Below are 20298 nucleotides of genomic sequence, written 5' to 3'. Positions count from 1 at the left end.
CACCTACAACAAGTCAGGGCTATTGGCTTTGCCGATGGGTTTTAGTGGTGTAAGATAAATAAGCAACAACTATGGCTTTGTTAAATAGAATGCTGAAAATGCTTCAGTTCTGAAATGATGAGGCTGAAAGGACTATAACCAGTCTCTTTAAAGTTACCTCAAAGGCAGTGAAGGGTGGCACTGCTGCAGAGTTAAGATTGTTCACACTTTGGGGAAAAATGGAGGGCCTGATAGAGACTGTCTCAGCACCTGTATTTTAGAACTGCTGCACCCCAGCAGGACCCAGCCCACTTAAAGCCCTGCTGCCAACTATTCAGGGGCATTTAATTTATCCTGAAGTTTAAGCACATATGGGTCACATAGTGTAGCAGCACCACTTCCCACCCCCCACCCTCCAGCTGTAGGTCATGTGACATGGTGTCGGCCTCAGCTGCCACCCATTTGTGCACCACTTGGAGTCAACATGCGATTGAGTGTGACTGTGCTGCCTTCCTGGACATTGCTATCAAGTGCTTAAAGAAGATCATGGCAGGTCTACTAGTTTCATGTAGTGTTTGTTGAATTTCGTCTGTTTAATAATCCCCGACAGGCACCACAAGGGGTCAGGCAACAACTGCACATCCACCACTGATGAGATATGATCCCAGGGCTTTAATTGGGAAGAAACAACCGGAGGGTCTCTCAAAGGGGCTTGGCCAATGCAATTAAGGGAGTGGCTTAAAAACACACAAGCTAAAAATCTGTGCTTAGCATAGTATGCTGCCTGACATGTATTTAGCTGCTTCTGTCACCATCCAGGTATATATAATACTTCAAGCAACATTGCACCTACAACAAGCCAGCACTGCACTATTGGCTTTGTCAATGGTTGTTAGTTGCATATGATAAAAAAGGACCAACTACAGCTTTATTGTATAGAACATAAAAAATACTTCAATTCTGATATGATGGGACTATGAACAATCTATAGATTCTCTTTGAAGTTACATCAAAGGCAGTGAAGGGCAGGACTGCTGCAGAGTTGAGATTTTTTTTGTCTCCCTGATGGAGAGGGCAAAAATGGAGAGCCCGATACGGTCCTGTCTCAGCACCTGCTTTTTAGAACTGCCAGTGCTCACCACCGGCAGGACCCAGCCCACTTGAAGCCCTGTATGCTCCGTCACCTGCACCCATACTTGCGCCAGTGTCGGACACCCCCACACCATGTGTAGTAAAGTCACATCTGGGTGACCACAGCGTGTGCACAGCGGGGCCACGCCTGGGAACATCTTGTGGAGCGGGTGTGAAGTAAGGTATGTGTGATGCAGGTAGTTGAACTGTGTAATCTTCAGGGAGGCATTGCAGGAGATGTGTTTCACATGTTCAATAGCCACCCCCCAATGCTTGGTTGTCAGTACGGTCCCAAGGCATTCCACCCAGTGGGGATAACTGCATAGTACATGATTTGTGTCGGCAGCCTGCAGTGCCATGTATAGCATTGTGACTGCCTTTCAACCTAAGCTGTGTGTAGGATGCACTGGCCCCTGGTGTAATGATGTTTTTTCTTCTCGCACTGCCTAAGTACTTCCAGTCTCCAAGATAAGGGCATTATAGCAAGAAATAGACCAGGCCCTAACCCATAAGCGTCCTGCAGCTCCCGAAAGGAACGCAAGGCACCATCATTATGCGGGTCACCTATGCTGATCACCTCACTTGTTGCCACGATGTTGAATTATGTTCCCCCAGTAGGGCTCTCATCCCAGGCATGCTCAAAAGCAGCAATTATGGGGCATAGGGTGTCCACCTGGTGCCTGGGCTGGATGCCCCTATTACAGCAGAGCTTAGTGTTGCATGCTAATCCACCCAGGCCCCTGGAGGGACCCCCCCATGTGTCAGTTGCCAATCTAAAACCCCAACGTCACCCAGCTCCTCCCGGATTGCCCTACTTTCTCCCATTGTGTCTCCTTCCAGCCATCACATGGGCCACTGCATCTGGGCTGCTGTAAAACACAGCTCGAGGTCAGGCACCCCAAACCACCCTCCATTATTGGCTGCTGGAGTGTATGAGTAGACACACTCTTGCGAGCCCTGCCTCATTTCGGGTCAAGAGATTTGCCCTCGCAGGTCTCCGAAGAATGCTCTTGCCGTTACTACCAGCCACGGGTGTAAGAAACTTGAGGGGGCCCCCCTGCAGGGTACGTGGAAGGGCCCCCCTCCGTACTAAATCGGGATCTCTCCTGCCAGAGTACTGTGTGCCTGAGTAGAGGGGGCCCCATGGAGCTTGGGGGCACCACCATGATAAAATATAAAAGCTGAGGGAGCACTCTTATAAGCCGCGCATTTATGACCTCTTACCAACTTTATTGACATCAAAATCTCAGCGACATAATTTAATTTAGCATAAGATTCATTTTGACATTCAGAAATGCACCAGCGAATAAACATGGGTGGTAGAATGTTTCATGTAAAACAGAAAATTAATGACAAGAGGCACTTTTACACCCAAACTGTCTTGAAAACAAGAGGTGAGTTTATGTAGATCTGAAATGACTGTGTGTCTATGAAATTTCAACAAACGTCTTATCAATACAGTGTATTTCTCATGTTTTACTTCTTTTGAAGAATTTCTTAATGCTTTGTGGTCATGTGCTTCATTCAGTAAGGTAATATTTATGGGTTTCTACGCTTGTTTTACACCACAGCAGGAACTAGTGATCTTCAACTGAAGTGCACAGACTACACACATTACTTGTCATCAGCAATGGATCTGGAGTTGGCTGCATCTCTAATCTTCGCTGCCTGCATATCTTGTCTGCTTCTCATCAAAGCAAGAAGAAAGATTTTGCGGAGGGGTGAACTACCCCCTGGGCCAACACCACTTCCTCTTCTGGGCAACTTGCTCCAGGTGAAGGGCGGGGAGATGGTGAAGTCCCTGCTCGCGGTGAGTTTTATTTTCTGATTTTTGATATCATTAATGTAGGAAGCATTTGGGAAATTTTGCATGGAAACTGTTTGTATATATGATTAGGGGAACAATGCAATTATGAAAGAATATGTACTATACAATAATTGTTCTTTGGTATGCATGTCTAAAAGCCCTTTATGCTCCTAATGTCCATGGTAGCCAGTATTAATTCATGCAGCGGCGGCTGGCACAGGTAAACGTGGTGTGGAGTGCGAAGTGGGAAGGGCGGACGTTGACAGACGATGGAATAGGTATAATTATTTAAATAAATAATACCTATGAAGTTGTCTGTCGACTCTTCCCCTCCCACGTCCTGCCCCATCGCACTTGCCTATGCCAGCCGTCGCTGAATTCACAAACAGTAAAGAGGTTGAAATAGTTGATAAAACCAACTCCTAACTCCAATGTATGTTCTTTAGCTTGAAAAACCTTCTACTTGATGCTACATTGTATTTCATGCCATCTTTTCCTACTCTCTTTTGCATCATTGTTGGACTAGGCCCTCTCTGTAGGGTCACTACCAAACTTCAAATATTTCCCTTTCACCCCTCCTTTTTTCTGAATTTTGTTTTTGTTGGCCTTATGGCTCTGTTCACCTGATCACTTATAACCAGTGCTAAAGTGCTTGTGCTCTCTCCTTAAAACATGTCAAAGTGGCTTAGACCTAATTGGCACAAGACGCATGAGGACGCAATTCAAAATGGCGGCTTGCCGATGAGCTACGATGTTCCCGTATTAACATTGGGTTCTTCTGCCGATATAACGGGGTAATTTTACGACTGTAAGACATTCTTGCTACCTTTTAATGATTCAGAGCTTGACGGTTTGTGCTGTTGGCTCTGGCTTCTTTTGTGCTTCTTTGATACTCGTTCCTCCTGCACGGAGGCTTCTCACAGCTCTGCCTCTGCAGTTCCTGTCAGCAGGGTGGGGCTCTCTTCGGGAAAGCACTGCTTCAGCCTGGAGATCCTCCCACTGTTGGTTTTAGCTGCTGCACCTGAATATTTACCTCATTTTCTTACTGGATTTGCATTTATATGTACATTTTAACTTTTCTTTTTCTGCTATTTCTCATATATATATATATATATATTCACAATTTTATTGCTATGGAAAGCAAAGCTTCAGTTTTATTTGTGCATAAACGTAAACAAGCAGCGTCTCCTCCGCCTTTCAAATCTAAAATAGTTGATTCATGGGAACCCTCACTGACTACCATTCTGGAGGAACTGTAATCTGTCAGGTCCAAAACAGACAATATTGCTGTGGAAATTTAAAACATACGTAAGAATATGGCAGGTCTCTCCATAAAGGTTGTGGATAATGAGATTAAAATAAATGACATCAAATCAAAGACATAACAGCTAATGCCGCTTGTCACAAAAATTCCATCTCTCAATACTAGGTCGCTTGAGCAGGCAATATAACTTTCGTATTTTTAATTTGCCTGAAGATATAGAGGGGGATGACTGCAGATGCTATCTTGAGAACTTCATTGCGTCGTCTATTAAAACTCACATTTCCAGAAAAATGTGAGATTGACAAAGCACACTGAATTCCATCTCATCATAAACTTGGCCAAACCAAACCACGTCAAGTCATCTTCAAGGTTCTTTGTCATCACCATCTCATCCTTATTCAGAAAGCAGCACAAGAAAGTACTTCTCTCCTGGTTAATGGCATTAAAATCTTCATTCATCAGGACTTTGCTAAGGAGACTGTCACCATTCAAAGAGATTTTACAGCTTTGAGACCGCAACTAAATAATTCCGGCTGCAAATATGGACTCTTTGATCCATCTATCATGCGTATTTGGAAAGATGGCATCTCCAAGTCCTTTCATCATCCATTTCTAGAGAACCACTTCTCTATCTCCATAGATACACATGACCCTTCACTTTGAAAATGTTTTGACCATTTTTCTGTTTGCTATACACATTGTTCAAATTAGAGTTTATGTGTGATACGGATTATAGATTTTTATTAATCCTGTTATTATATTTGATCTTCTTATTACGGGCTGTTCTTTCTCTTCTTTAGCTATTCTTCTCACATGCAACTGTCACATCACTTTTTATGTATGTTCCTCTTTCTCTTATCAGTATGTTTTTCTATGTGTTCTTTGCATTGTATCTCCATTGTATCTCCTTTGTTCTACTGTTGCTTCAATGGTCTCTAATGCTTTTTATCTCATATTTTATATGTTTAATCCTCTTTGCTTCATTTCTTAATTTATGGATATTGTTCACAGAATTAAAATCATTCCTTGAATGTTAAAGGATTATGTTCTCCAGTTAAGCATTTGAAGATTTTAGATTACCTATTTAGACAAGAAGCTGACATTTGTTTATTGCAGGAAACACATGTTAATGACAATTTCTTTAACTTATATGCAAAAGAAATGGGTGGGTTAGATTCTCTCTTCTCCAGCACTGGGAAAAAAATGGTGTTGCTAATCTTCTAAAGCTTGAAAATTCTATTTTATATTCAATTAAAATGTATTGTTCAACAGCAGATGACCCTTCTTTTTGGAATCGTATTACAACTAACTTAGCAGGCTGTTGTAGAGTCACTTCAGTATACTGTCAAAGCATATTTTAACTGTGGCAAATAATGTGTACTCATACCTGTGTTATTTCAGATGGCAAATAGCAGAGGCCATTGGCCTTGGGCCCATCTGGGAATTGGGAAGTGCACACCACACATGGGTTATAATGTATGGACCCTGCCTCGAGCGGCAGTTCATCCCTTTATTTATATTGTGGGTCGTGCCCGACCTCCAGTTGCGGGCAACGCTATCCCTTAAAACACTTAAACAGGACTTCCCTCCCCACCTTAGATGTTGTAGCCTATCCATGTTTGCCTGGTCACATCTGGCAAAGTCTTTGAACCAGGGAGAAGACTGTGGGTTAGGCATTAGATGGCATTTTTGGCGATTCTGCCCTGGTCTTGTGTGAAAGGAGGGAGATCGCGTGGTTGGTTTGAAGTATCAGTGATGGTCTCGCTCTGGTTCCAGTGATCAGAGAAATACATGGTTTACTCTGCCAAGGTCACTGTCTCAGTCTCTACAGCTCGTTGATGCCCAGTTGTTGTTGCTCCTACTCCTTTGTTTACTGTCTTTGGCCTGAAACTGGGGTGGCCTCCATTTAGAAACTGTGGGTAATACGTTTTGGCTTTCTCTCCCAAACATCAGTGACATTAGGGAACATTGGGTCATGCAATTGGGGACAGTTCAACATGCCCTCAGAAAACTGTATAGTACCCATTCAGGGTCATCTTGTAGGTCTACTCAAATGCAGAGCATTTTCGTCAGACTCCTCACAAATCTTTCAATATCTCCATTGGCTTGGGGCCACCTATGAGTAATGGGCTTATGTTCGATGCTGAGGCTGTCAACATAAGTTCAGACTGAGTGCCCTTGAAATGGTGGCCTACCTGTCACTGGCAGGCCAAAACTGCAATTTGTTTTTCTAGGTTTGGTTTTACATGTCTGATTAATGTGCTTTGGGCTAGCTCCACAACTGGGAATTTGGAGTAGGAGTCAACAAGGAATGAGGCCAATTGTCCATCCGGAAAACTTACATAGTCCTTGTTTTCATGTGTCCATGGAGCTGTGCTGGGTTCTTCGGTAATCAGTGGGGTGGGTTTGTCAGGCTCCCCGTTAATCTGACACGGTATGCAGTGGCATATGTGCTCCTCCACCTTGTCGTCACAACTCCTTGATGTTTATCACGCGTTACCATCACCATGTCTTGCAGAGTGCTAAAGACTACAAACCTGCACCTAGTCCCTCACTGGTTGAACTGAGTTCACTGCAAACCTTCCAGAGTTGTTCAAATGTGCTTTTCAAAGTATAGTCTAATCCTTTGCAATGTGCCAAGAAAGTCCTCCACTGTCTGGTTTTGATGACTTCTCTTGTGCATTCTATGCACGGGTCTTGTCGAAAGACAAAGGTTAGATCGTCCTGTGAGAGGGCATGGAGGCATGCTGCTTGAGATAGAGTTTGTATGTTTACTTCTGTCTGCTTGTCATCTGCTGCTGTCTGCTTTGGGTGTTGGGACAAGAAATCCATACGGTTGTCTAGGCCTAGCCTGTACTGGATGCTGGTTTAATATTGTTGGAGCTGGACGGCCCACTTATTTATGCAGTGTGGCGGATGACTGGAGGTCCCTTAAAAGGCACTCAGTAGGGGCTTGTGGTCTGTGACAACTCAAATACTTCAGCTTGTTAGGTACAGATGGAAATGAGCGCAGCCCCATTTGATGGTGAGGGCTGCACGCTCAATTTTGTCATAGTTGGTCTCGAAGTCGGAGTGTGCATGGCTTGCAAAGGCAATGAGCACCCACTGTTTGGACTGTAGATTCTGTACAAAAACAGTCCCTACCCCTACCTTGCTGGCATGGACAATGATCTCTGTTACTAGGGCAGGGTTGAAATACTCCATGGTTTCATCATTCAGCAATGTGTCTTTTATCTTCTGGACTCATTGTTGTTGGACTGCACCATACTCCCACTTTGTTTGGGTATTGTGAGCGTTCTCAATAGTTTTGTGAGGGTGGCGAGTTGGAGAGAAACTTCCCACAATATTTTATCATGCCTAGCAAACTGCGATCTTTGGAGACTGAGATTAGGCGTTCTTGATGTCATCAGACTTTTCCGAGTCAACGCTGAATTCATCCTCCGAAAATAAGTAGCCGAAGAATTCAATTCTTTGTTCAAAGGAGAACTTTGTTATGTTATGTTATGTTGGGTATTTGTAGAGCGCACGGCTACTCCCAGGAGTGTCCCGGCGCTGAAACGAACACGCAACCGCGTAACCACAAAAGAAAAAAGCAGACACCGAACAACAGATACCAGTGAAGCAAATTAAAGTTGGAAAAGCCATATCTTGAGCATTTTTCTAAAAGTAAGTAGATCCTGAGCCCGACGGAGAGTCAGAGGAAGGTTGTTCCATAGACCGTTGGGGCCCGCCTGAAAAGAGTGGCCTTCGACCCGAGCAAGTGCAATTTTCGGAACAGAAGTCAGAAGTTGGGTAGAGGATCTCAAAGTTCGTTGAGGGATATAGCGGGGGAATCTATGTCTTAAGTAAGGAGCTCCAATCTGATTAAAAGCTTTAAACACAAGAATCAGAGCTTTAAAATAAATTCTCTTTTGAACAGGCAGCCAATGCAGGGAGGACAAAAGAGGGGAAGTACGAGTGCTGGGGGCGGCCAGAAAAATGGCCCTAGCAGCCGCATTTTGAATCACCTGTAAACGGGAGATCAAGTAGCTGGGAAGACCCAAGTACAAAGAATTTGCATAGTCCAAACGCGAGGTAACCAAAGCTTGGACTATGATTCTTCTATGAGGGACAGAGAGCAGGGGTAGAAAATTCTTCGCCATTCTTAAAATCCCGAAGCAGGTCCCTGCTACAGATTGGATCTGGGATTTCATAGAAAGCGAGGAGTCTATTCTGACTCCAAGGTTCTTAACCACGGTCACTGAAGACCCAGGGGGGGACAAATCCTGCGGCCACCAGCTATGCCAGGTCTCGCAGGGACGAGGGACGAAAAAAATAATCTCGGATTTATCAGGGTTACATTTCATTTGATTATCCCTCAACCACAAAAAGACTTCTGAAAGACAAGTATTTATTACATGGCCATCAAACTCAACACCCTTCGCACAAGTGAACAGCAGCTGAGTATTGTCTGCAAACGATACAATCTTTGCCCCGTGTTGTTCAACAAGGCAAGCAATAGGGGTCATGTATAGAGTGAACAAAGTAGGGCTCAAAATAGAGCCCTGCGGAACCCCGACATTCAAGTGTGGGATAGCAGCTGCAAAAGGAGGGGACCATAGGGTTTGAAGACGATTACTGAGAAAAGACCTGATCCAACTCAAGGCAGTGCCGCCTACACCCCCCTCCGCCAATCTTTGCACCGGTCTATAATGGGGCACGGTGTCAAAAGCCGCTGAGAGGCCCAATAGAACCAACACCGCGTTGCCTCCCCTGTCAAGCGTGGCTTTAATGGTCTCAGATACTTCTAATAGGGCTGTTTCAGTGCTGAAATTAGCCCTAAAACCAGACTGACTGGGGTGCAAGAGATGATTTGTCTCAATATATTCAGTGAGAATGGAGTTAACATATTTCTCCAAGACCTTTGCAAAAAAAGGAAGCAGAGATATGGGACGATAGTTACTTTCTTCCTCAGGATCAGCCGTGAATTTTTTTAACAAAGGAAGAATTCTGGCGTGTTTCCAGCAGAGAGGCATATATCCTTCCAGCAAGGCGTTGTTTAAAATCTGATTCACTATAGGATTCATTGCCTCAGCAATTACCGACAGCACCCTGGCAGGACAGGGGTCGGCCGGTGAGCCCGATTTCAAGGACTTCATAATAGTTAGTGATTGGACCATGGAGATAGGAGGAAACTGCAAAAGGGAGAATTCAAAGCTTACAGCAGCACTAGAAAAATCTAGGTCTGATGTTGGATCCGACGGCTGTATTTCAAAAGAATTCTGAATTTTTTAAATGTTATCATAAAAGAAAGAAACCATCATGTTAGTCCATTTGCTGGATGGTACAAACGGGCGTCTAATGACTGCGGGAGAGGCAAACATTTTAACAATTGTATAGAGTTCTCTAATTGTATTGCCAGCCTGGTCGATTTTTGTTGAGAAGAAAAATCTCTTTCCCTCGCGAACTTTACGGTAGTGATCTCTTAAAGCTGTTTTATAAGTCAATTTGTCATGGGCCATGTAGTTTGCTCGCCATATCCTTTCTAGGTGTTTACAAGCGGTTTTCCTTTTCCTTAACGCTTCAGTATACCAAGGGGCAGAAGCGCGATTCGTCTTTGCCGCTCTCAGGGTAGGGGGGCAAGTTCTGAAGCTCTAAGGGATAACCATTATTCCAAGGAATGCACGTCATTTTCGAGGGTCCCGCAAGATAGAATGGGGTGGGATTGCAAAGCACTTTGTATAGCCTCAAGAGTGATTAGGTTGAAAGGCCTAAAACTGCTAGCGCGGACCTTTCCCTGTGATCGGGACCTATTGAGACCCTTAGGGACTCTAAAATGTAACAGACAGTGGTCCGACCAGGTAAGGGAAAGGGGGGCTTCAACGACTATTGGTGTGAAAGAAAAAATCTGATCTAAAATATGGCCCTTGTCGTGAGTAGGTAGGTGTACAAACGGGGTCAGATGTAATATATCAAGGGATTCATACAGTTTGAGCACCTCCGGTGCTAACAAATTGGCCATGTGTAAATTAAAATCACCGAGGACCAGGCAATGACTATATTTAGCAGCTAAAGGGGAGATGATGTGGCTGATCGCCTTCAGAAACTTCCCAGCAGGCCCTGGTGGACGGTAAATAACCACCCCGGCTATAGACTGATGGGCCGAGATGGTTAAAAGAAAACCCATGGACTCAGCCCCCTCAATCTCGGTAAGAGCTAGCGGGACACAACTGAAGGTGCTTTTGTAGATAAGGAACACCCCCCCACCCCTCCCTTTTCCCCTTTGCTCGGTTTTATGTTAGCTAGCTGGCTTATATTCTCTGCAGAGCTGCACGGGTAAGTCTTTGGACTTGTCTTTGGACTTGGAGTAGATGAGAATATTGTCATTGATGTTACTTACTCCTTTGAGGGCAGACAGTGTCTCTCGTATTGCGTTTTGGAATACTTTAGTGGCGGATAATTTCCCCAAAATTTTGCCTGGTGTACCAGCGATGGCCTAGGTTTGTAGTGACAGTCGTATTATACTTGCTGTTGGGGTCGAGGGTTGGTTGATGGTAACCTGAGTTGAGGTTTAAAAAATGTTTTGGTTTTGTGAGGTCAGCTATCATATCATCTGTTGTGGGTGTGATGTGGCATTCCTGTCTGATTGTCTTACTGGGAAGTTTCATATCTATGAAGATTCTCACTGTTCCTGGCTCCTTTGGTTTAGGCACAATTACCATTAGAGAAACCCATGGGGTAGGTCTGGTGGCCTTTTCTATGACTCCAAGTTGTTCGAGGCGTGTGAATTCATCCTCCACATGGGGGCAACATGTCGGTGTTGCACAGCAACAGGCTTGATGGAGTCATTAATGTGTAATGTGACAACATAGTCTTTCAGACAGCCCAGCCACGACAATAAGTGCTTGAACTCTTGGAGAATGTGATCAAGTTGTCGATTATGTATTTGTGTAGCAAATGCTACTAGCTCCAGAATTTCTTCTGTTCTGCAACTGATGAGCATTTCCGCCCCACTAATGGTGATGTAGAACTTGGCCTTTGTTTTAGAGTTATCACAGCTGATCATGATGGTGAAAATTCCCACCATGGGAAGAGGGGTAGTGTTCCTGTAAGGGAAAATCCTGATCTTGGTGGCACTTACTGATGGCTTTTCCGTCAGGTTGCTGTAAGAGTCCTATGCCATTACATTGACCTAAGCACCTGTATCAATGAGGGGCAGGTGATGACTTGTCCATTGACTAACAGTTTGTACTTGTACGGGTGAATCTGAATCCAATGTGATGCAGGACTAGTATAAAAGGCCAGCTCATAGAAGCCATTGTGGCATGACATGTTCTGATGCATGTCGGTGGCGCTGGTTTGAACTGTTTTGATAAGAACCTAGGTAGGCTTGTGTGTGTTTCCCCACTGTCCTCTAGTACTGCTGTGGCGGACCAGAGCACAGTGGTTGTTCTTCCTATGCTTGGTGCATTTCTTTCCTTGCGATGGGTGCAATACAGGGGGATTCAACTCACAACAACAGTAGTTACAAGATGATGCACTGGAGGCAGCTTTCGCGGGCTGTTCACTGGCACATGCTTAGCATACAAGATTTACTGTCTCAGTTTTGATTTTCACCTTCGTTGAGGTGGGTGATGACATACGGATTTTTGTTAAGGCCTCCTCCATTCGTTCTACTTTCCAGTGCAACAGTTTGTGTGGGCGGCCAAGAGTCAACATGTCTTATAACTTCATTCTGGGTTCTCTAAAGATGAGCCGGTGGAAAACACTCAGTTTGCACCTCTGTTTGATTTGGGCTCAACGTCTTTATTGGGATCATCGTCCATACACATGCTTGCCAGTTCCTGTAATCATGTGTAAGAGTCATCAATGGATTTCCTGTACCTCTGTCCTGCCAGGCTCAATTTGAAGTGTTCAAAATCCGCATTGATTTGAGGGTCAAAGTGTGCATTGAGCACCGCCACAGCTATATCGTCAACTTCTTCACCTGCCAGCATAATACAGCAAAAGAGAGCATTTCACTCCGGTATCAGCTTCACAGGTAGCACAGAAGTAATTTGTAAGTCTCTTAAGGCAGATTTTTCATCGAGCGGCAGCCGTCGCTGGATCTTCCAACCCTTTGTTCACTGCATAGGTGGGTGGGCGCACTGTGCTTGAATTACGTGATGGAGGGTTCCCCCTGTTGGCCTAGGCCAAACGGGCCGGGGGTAGGTTGGGCTTGTCTTGTTACATGGCCGGTACTAGTGCTTGTTGGACACAGGAACTAAAATGAGCAGAGTAGTGTAGCCTGCTGGAGGATCGTGGCCTTCATTTCTAGCAAACAAGGTCGCTCCATAGGATGTGCTGCTCCTGGGCGGACTCACTCACATGGCAAGAGTCCAACATGGAGAAGTCAGGGCCTAGTGCTGCTGGGTGATGACACAGGGCTCTGAGCCGACTGGTGAGCTAAGATGGGAGGATGGGTGGCGAGGCTGCAGGTGGGATGCCAGGGTGTCCACGGTGATACTGCAGGGCCACCTTGATGTGCCTCCAGGCTGGGTTGATAACATTCTGACAGAACTGGTTAACCCAAGGGAAAGTCTGCCGTCTGGTGGCCATGTATGAGCCCCTCCAATATCGGGCGAGTAAAACTGCTGCAGCAGGAGGGGGTTTTGCCGTGGGTGCCAGAGATGGAACAGGCTGTTGTATCAAGATCAGGTAGTTGGCAGCAGGGTAGGCAAACTCTCCATAGAGTTAGCTGTGATGGACCACAGAGGTGGGAACATACCACAGGCCACTCCTCATTGCCAGAGTGTTATTTCAGGCAAGAACCAGCAGAGGGCTGGTGAGCTTGGGCCCGCCCGGGTGTTGGGAAGTGCACACACACCACATACAGGTTATACTGTGTGGGCCCCGCCTCAAGTGACGTTGCGTCACTTTATTCATACTAGAAGTTGCGCCTGACCTCCAGGTGCATGCAGTGTCCGGCGATTCTGACGCTTTCCCTTGAAACACTACAAAAGTACAATAATGTTGCATTGAGGTATAAGTGAGTTGAGAGAATTGAATGCTGCTTTGTTAAATTGCATGAACATTCCTGTTCTGACTTCGCTCTTTGATCATAACGTTTTTAGAATTTCCTGTGCTGACCACGCCTCTCGATCATAAAGCATGTAGACTTTCCTGTATTGGCTCCACCCTCAAGCAGAAAAGCAGATAAAGTTTCCTGTGCTGCCTCTGCAACTCCGTCATAATGGACCAAAATGATCAGTTGCTAGTATGGTCTTCATAAAGGGATAACTCGCCTGGACTTTCCTGCATCTCTGTCATGAACCATTGTTTGAAAACTCCTATTTTGGAATATTTTTAAAACTGTTTGCTGATCACCATCATGAAACTAGTACACAATTCTACAGACTCTAAAGGTTGAATTTGTTTTAATGTGGAAAATGGACAGTGGGAGGTGGATGCCCAGAAGCTCAGCTGGGTCTTATATAGGGTGAATAGGTGAATCCTCAAAGTATCACACTGTATTATCCAGCTGTTAAATATTACTGAGACATCTAAAGCACACACACACATTAATTATGTTTAACCATTAGTTGATGGTGTGGAAGAAATTAGAGGTCCACTTCTGAGTAAACCTCTGGAGTCTCAGCCACCATATGAACATGATTAAAGAAATTAAGCAATTACGGGGAGACCTTGATGACAAGTATGCCAAGTATTCTCTAACAGGGAATGGATCTATCTTTAACACACCATCAACAGAACACATGTGATTGTAGATTGCCGATCAGCGGCTATAGCTGAAAAACATTTGAACTACAGGTATTGGTCACTCACTACATAGTTGGTTAGAAAAGCAGCCAAACTTCACTGATCATCTTGGCAGTAACACATTTCACTTTTAAAGGTGCTAAGCCACATTTTAGACAAGTCACCATGCCTTTGCTAATTCTCATTACATCTAACAGAAGTCTTTCTAACTAGCAGAACAGACTTGTTTTTCCCTGAAAGTTCTGTACCTTTTAGAAGCAACCCCAGGTACCCGTCGTGGTTCCTGATTGTTGCATGAATGCTTGGTGCCCAGGCTGTAGCTGTCTCTTATCTGATCTGTACTGCAGCAAATTTGTGTGCAAGCATAGCTTCTTTTAGACTTTATGGGCCTGGTTCACAAAGGTAACTTACACTTTTGAGTAAGTTAACACTTTTGAGTAAGTTTAGTACATTTTGATTTTCACAAACACTGGGCCTGATTCACAAAGGTAAATGTACACTTTTGAGTAACTTTACGATTATTTGTGATTCACAAAGGTATTTTACCAGTAGTATGTTTATGGCTGCCGAGTCACCTCACATAAAAAGATAGGACTGTCCTATCTTTTTACATGCGGAGACACCCCAGTGGTAAAGATACTACTCATAAAATACCTTTATCAATAGCAAACAGTCGTAAGCTTAAACAAACATATGTTTACCTTTGTAAATCAGGCCCTCCGAATGAATGTTGCTACTAAAGCAAAACAAGTAAGTCCAGCACTATACAGCAAGTTACATGTCCATCCTACCATAGAACATATGGGAGGTTGCAGTACTAGTGGTTGTCCATTTGTAGTGCCGAATTTACTGTAAAAGTGTAAGTTACTACAAAAGTGCATTTTATGAATACCGAACAGTGGTAAACTCACTTAAAAGTGCAAACTTACACAAAATTGCAGTTTGTGAATCAGGCCCTATGTCTCCTCTTGTTCTTTTTCTTTTCACCCTGCACCCTTACCTGCACAACCATCCATCTTTTTTGTTCTCATTCATTTCTCTAATTTTTCCTTTCCACAATGGATGTAGGTAGGAAGCCATCATGATGCTGCTCATGTTATTCTAATATTTTCTCTAGCTACGCGATTCCTATGGCCAGGTATTCACTGTTCATTTTGGCCCACGCCGAATTGTGGTTATATGTGGATATGACAACTTGAAGGAAGCCTTCATTGACCATGGGGATATCTTTGTAGCGCGAGGCGAAATGCCGATCTTTGAAAGAATGCTTCGTGGTTATGGTGAGTACTATTTTAAACAAAAGAAAACCTACAGTCAGACAAGAAAAGCTCTGTTTCAGCTCTTCTACTCCTGATTTCTTTAACTTCGATTTGTTTTCATGTCTGAAATTTTTTTTTATTTCACCTTCCAGGAGTTACTGTCAGCAGTGGGGAGCGCTGGAAAAAACTTCGCCAGTTTACAATAATGACCCTGAGGAATTTCGGGATGGGAAAGAGGGGCATTGAAGAGCGGATTCAGGAAGAAGCTGAATGCATTATAACAGAATTGCAAAAAAGCAAAGGTTTGTGTGTTGCATCATGTATGGCGGGTTCCCCAGTGTAAATAATTGTATGGACCACAGGACAAAATGAAAGAAACAAAACCAGTGGGGTCTCAAAATGTGATTTTTAGGAGGGGGGGGACAAAAAAGTCAACACATAAAGCTGGTGGGGCCACCTACAATGGGCAATAGTGAAATATATAATCACACACAGATATGCATACATATATGCCCACACACATATATATGTGTGTGTGTGTATATATATATATTCACTTAAAAAACCATAGGTTTCACACATGTTATCGTTAGCTGGACATTTCACTCGTGAAAAACCATTGAAATTCCCCGTTATAGTTAGTGCAGGCAACTATAACTCACGCGACCGCAATCCTCTGCTGATGATGTCAGATATTACATCACTGTATTTAGACACTTATTTACCCATGTCTTCTTCCATTAATTTTTAGCTATACATATATTACAAATATTTTTTTTTCAGAAAGACACATATGTCATCAGTGATGTAATATCTGACATCATCAGCAGAGGATTGCGGTCGCGTGAGTTATAGTTGCCTGCACTAACTAAAACGGGGAATTTCAATGGTTTTTCACGAGTGAAATGTCCAGCTAACTATAACATGTGTGAAACCTATGGTTTTTTAAGTGAATTTGCAAGGTTTTTTAAATGCGAATTCCTAACTATAACGTGTGTGAAACCTATGGTTTTTTCAGTGAATTTGTAAGTTTTTTTAAATGCTAAGTTATGTTTTGTTTTTTTAAAAAAAATTTTGTTCATCGTGCGCGTACCATACGTGCACGGTGCGCTTCACGCACCGTGCGCCCACGATGCGTTGTTCGTGCCGTGCGCGTACGGTGCACGCACCCCGCGATTTTTCGCCAAAAAAATATTAATTTTTTTACCCTTGGGGGTCCTTCAGTGACCCCCTGACAAAGGCTAGGGGGTCAGGACCTGTCCATCCTGCCCCCTTCTCACGTTTTCCCCCTTTGTTTTTCATTGCCTCAGACTGCAAGAGACAAACTGGCGGCCGACACTTCCTGATTTCGACCGATTCGAATGTTTACTGACATCTAACAACCAATCAGAATTGCGCTTGCGCACGTCACCATGCGCGTACGGTATGCTTACCGTACGCGCACGGTGCGCGCCTATAGATATATATATGCTTTTAACTGCAATTTTCTCAGGAACTAATGAACAGATTTACACCAGACCTGCAAAAGGCACATCCCTGAACTGAGGACTACCTCTCTGCCAAATTTCAAGTAATTCTGTTCAGCCGTTCGGGCTGTAGCTTGGACTAAAGGTCCTATGGAAAAATGCATGGGGAAAACGCGTTTTGGGACCCCCCCTTTTTCTCAGCCCCCGCTTGACGAATCCCCCCGAGACTTTCAGGGAAGGAGCGGAGCAGAGCGCCCCACCTATTTTGAAAATTTCGCGAGGATTCGTCAATCGGCGCCAAAGTTATTCCAAATAGAATGTTGCGGATTTCCTATGGAAACACGGTCCTAACTATAACTATCTACTGGCGACCGCCAGTAGATAATACACATATATATTTTATATAAGTAATATATTCACTGAAAAAACCATAGGTTTCAGAGACGTTATAGTTAGAAATTAGCATTTAAAAAAGCTTTGAAATTCACTGAAAAAACCATAGGTTTCAGGGGTGTTATAGTTAGCTGGCCATTTCACTCGTACAATACCATAGAAATTCCTCCATTATAGTTAGTTCTGCTAACTATAACTCGTGCGCCCGCAATGCACTGCTGATGATGTCACATATTGCATCATTCATGACATGGTCAGTGACATCACTGATGACATCACTGATGACATCTCAAATGACATCACTGATGACATCATCCAGTGAATGTGATTTAGTTTGAAATTTAAATATGTATTATATATATATCAATCTGTATTGAAGATTGAGTGGATATATAACTGTCTGGATGGAGGATTTAGTAGCTGTCTGTCTGTGTTTTTTTCAGTGAATTTCAAAGTTTTTTGTTTTTTTAAAAATATCTTTATTCAGATTTTTTCCACAATTATCTCCACGCCCCCGCCCTCCGGAGTCAGACAAATATACAAACAAATTCCTTATACACCTTACATAATAATCAGCAAAAGCATTGTTGTTCATCATACATTTGGTTGATTTTCTGAAAAAAACTGAAAAATTTATAGCAGTTAGCTTTGAGCTAGGCTCCATTGTATAAGAGGAGTCCAAATCCTCAACCCCCTTTTGCGCCGTAGCTTGCCCTTCCGCTTGTAGATGGCAACCTCCAAATTAGACATGGCCAATAGCCTGGCTAACCACTTTTGGAAAAATGGTGCTATAGGATCTAGCAATGCCGAGGCTATACATAATCTTAAGACCGCCATCGCAATAAAGATAAACTCGTTGCAAATACCAGGGCTGTCAGGGTCGTTGTCCCCTAATAAGATTGTTTCGCTAGTTAAAGCTATCTCCCTATGCAAAACAGTAGTCAAAAATTTCTCTATGTCTTGTTTTAACATTGTTAATCCGGTGCAAGTGGCGAAGATATGAATAGAGTCAGCATTAAACATCATACATCTGGGGCAGCAGGTTCCCTTGCCACTCCCCCACTTGGCTATGTTATCTGGGGTGTAATATAAAAAGAAGCAGGTTTTGTAGAACTGTGCCTGAAGTTTGGTAGAAATGAGTATGGTTTGAGAAAGAAGATAGGCACAATTAAATCCCTCTGCAGATATTTCTAATTTACTCTGCCACTTCTGTGAGATTTTCTCTAAATCATCCGGAAACATAGTGATGAGAGAGGAGTAGACTCCCCCTATACTGTGGTTCCTGGTGTGTATAACACCTTCCACTATGGATATTTTCTCACCCTTTAACCTCCCCCTAATTTACGTGTAAGAAAATCCCTGATTTGTAGAAATTTAAAAAAGTCCCGCCAATCCAAGTGATACTCATTTTTCAGAGCTTCAAAAGATTTAATCCCGGATGGGGAGAAGAGGCATCCTAGCTGTATTATTCCTGCCTTGTTCCATCTGTTTATGCAGTTGTCTCTGAAGATAGTGCCCAGAAGAATAGGATTATCCATTAGGGGGGTATAATGAGAAATTTGCCCTAAACCTAACATTTTCCTCACCGCCTTCCAAACCTTAAACCCACTGTAGAGTGTTTTAAATTTGACCTTCTTATGATAACTGTCATGTAGATGTCTCCATAAATACCCTCTGCTTTTGCTACCAAGAATTAATTGGAAAATAGATGGTGTATTACCCTCAAACATTTCCTCAGCCCCCATATTTTGTAGTAGCTCACTGCTATAGAGTAGCACCGATGCCCAGTAATAAGCTTTTAGATTAGGGAGAGCTAGACCTACTCTATCCTTGGGGAGAGTGAGAAATTTGTAAGCATGACGGGGTTGGGAATATGCCCAAATGAAACTAAAGAACATGCGTTCAATAGACTTAAAGCAGTAACTGTTGAATTTGAGACAAATTGCTCTAAACAAATACAGAATTTTCGGGAAATACACCATCTTGACTGCATTCACTGTTCCAATTATAGACAGATGAAGATTGTCTAAACGGCGTAAATCTTTTTGCATTGAGCCCACAATTGGTTTTAGGTTTATGTCTACCACATTATCAAGATTAGAGCAGTTGGCGATTCCCAGGTATGTAGCTTTTTCCACCACCCGAGGATCATCCATCTTCCTTTTTTTTATTCAAAACAATCTGTGTCTTCCCTCGGTTGAGCGCATAACCAGAAACTAAACCGAAATTGCTAGCTTCGCTCTCAATAACAGACATAGCTGTAATAGGGTCAGCAGTTACAATGTCTATATCATCGGCGTATGCCAATGTTTTAGTTGGATATTCTTGAAATACAATGGGTATTATTTCCCTATTCCTTTCCAGTCTACAGATAAAGGGATCTATGTAAATTGCAAAAAGCAATGGTGAGCATGGACAGAACTGGCGTGTTCCTCGGGAAATTGTTAATTCTTTGGTTAAGCTTCCATTCACCAATACCACTTCTCTGGAGTTGATATATAATGTTTGTACTACCTGTATGAAACCTTCCTTGATCCCAACCTTAGATATGGAATTCCACAGAAATTGCAAGGAGATCCTATCGAAAGCCTTCTCGGCATCGAGAAGGATCAATGCCATAGGGTCTCCTGCAACCTCTGTACCGTCAAATAGGGTAATCACTCTCTGATTGTGATTAATAGTTGACCGCCCTGGAACAAAATCATGTTGGCACTTAACAATCACTTTGTGGATAATAGGGGTAACCCTATTAGCCAGAATTTTTTAATATGTTTTTGAATCTGCATTGATGAGGGTAATAGGGCGGTATGAGCCTAGCTGCTCTGGAGGGTTATTCTTTTTAGGTAAAATAACTATTTTTGTCCTAGACCAAGAATTTGGAGGTTGGCCACCTTTAAAAATATGTATGATCAGTTCTAATAAAATATTTTTAATTTGCTCTAGAAACGTTACGTAAAACTCGGAAGGGATACCATCCAATCTGGTGGGTTTCCCCTTCGGGAGATTTTTAATGGTGACTAAGATTTCATCTAGATTAGGTGCTTCCTCCAACATAATCTGATCTTCCTCAGCAAGCTTATCATAAATGCCGCAGTCTAAATATCTATCAACCTTGGTTAAGCCCCCCCCTACCTTCTTCCGTGTACAGATCTCGATAGAACCACCAAAAAGCCTCTCTAATAAGTTCTGAATCGGATAATTGGCCCTCAACGGGATCATATATTTCTCGTATCAGATTGGATGTGGTTTGTTGTCGCATTC

General features: G+C 43.3%; 1 protein-coding gene across 3 annotated transcripts in view; it reads left to right on the top strand.

Moving 5' to 3' along the window:
• The window catches only part of LOC146798086 (cytochrome P450 2G1-like), a 370121-nt gene that overhangs the window by 103948 nt on the left and 245875 nt on the right, over positions 1-20298 (top strand). For all 3 annotated transcript variants that reach the window (XM_085625303.1, XM_085625305.1, XM_085625304.1), the window contains exons 2-4: positions 2682-2920; positions 15037-15199; positions 15331-15480. In XM_085625303.1, coding sequence (XP_085481429.1) covers positions 2682-2920; positions 15037-15199; positions 15331-15480 — 552 coding nt within the window. The remainder of the gene's footprint in view (positions 1-2681; positions 2921-15036; positions 15200-15330; positions 15481-20298) is intronic.

The sequence above is a fragment of the Triturus cristatus genome, chromosome 9 (genome assembly GCF_964204655.1).
Source record: "Triturus cristatus chromosome 9, aTriCri1.1, whole genome shotgun sequence".
In the NCBI taxonomy this organism is placed as follows: domain Eukaryota; kingdom Metazoa; phylum Chordata; class Amphibia; order Caudata; family Salamandridae; genus Triturus; species Triturus cristatus.
Note: the sequence above shows the minus strand (reverse complement) of the source record. Positions and strands in the feature narration are given on the sequence as shown.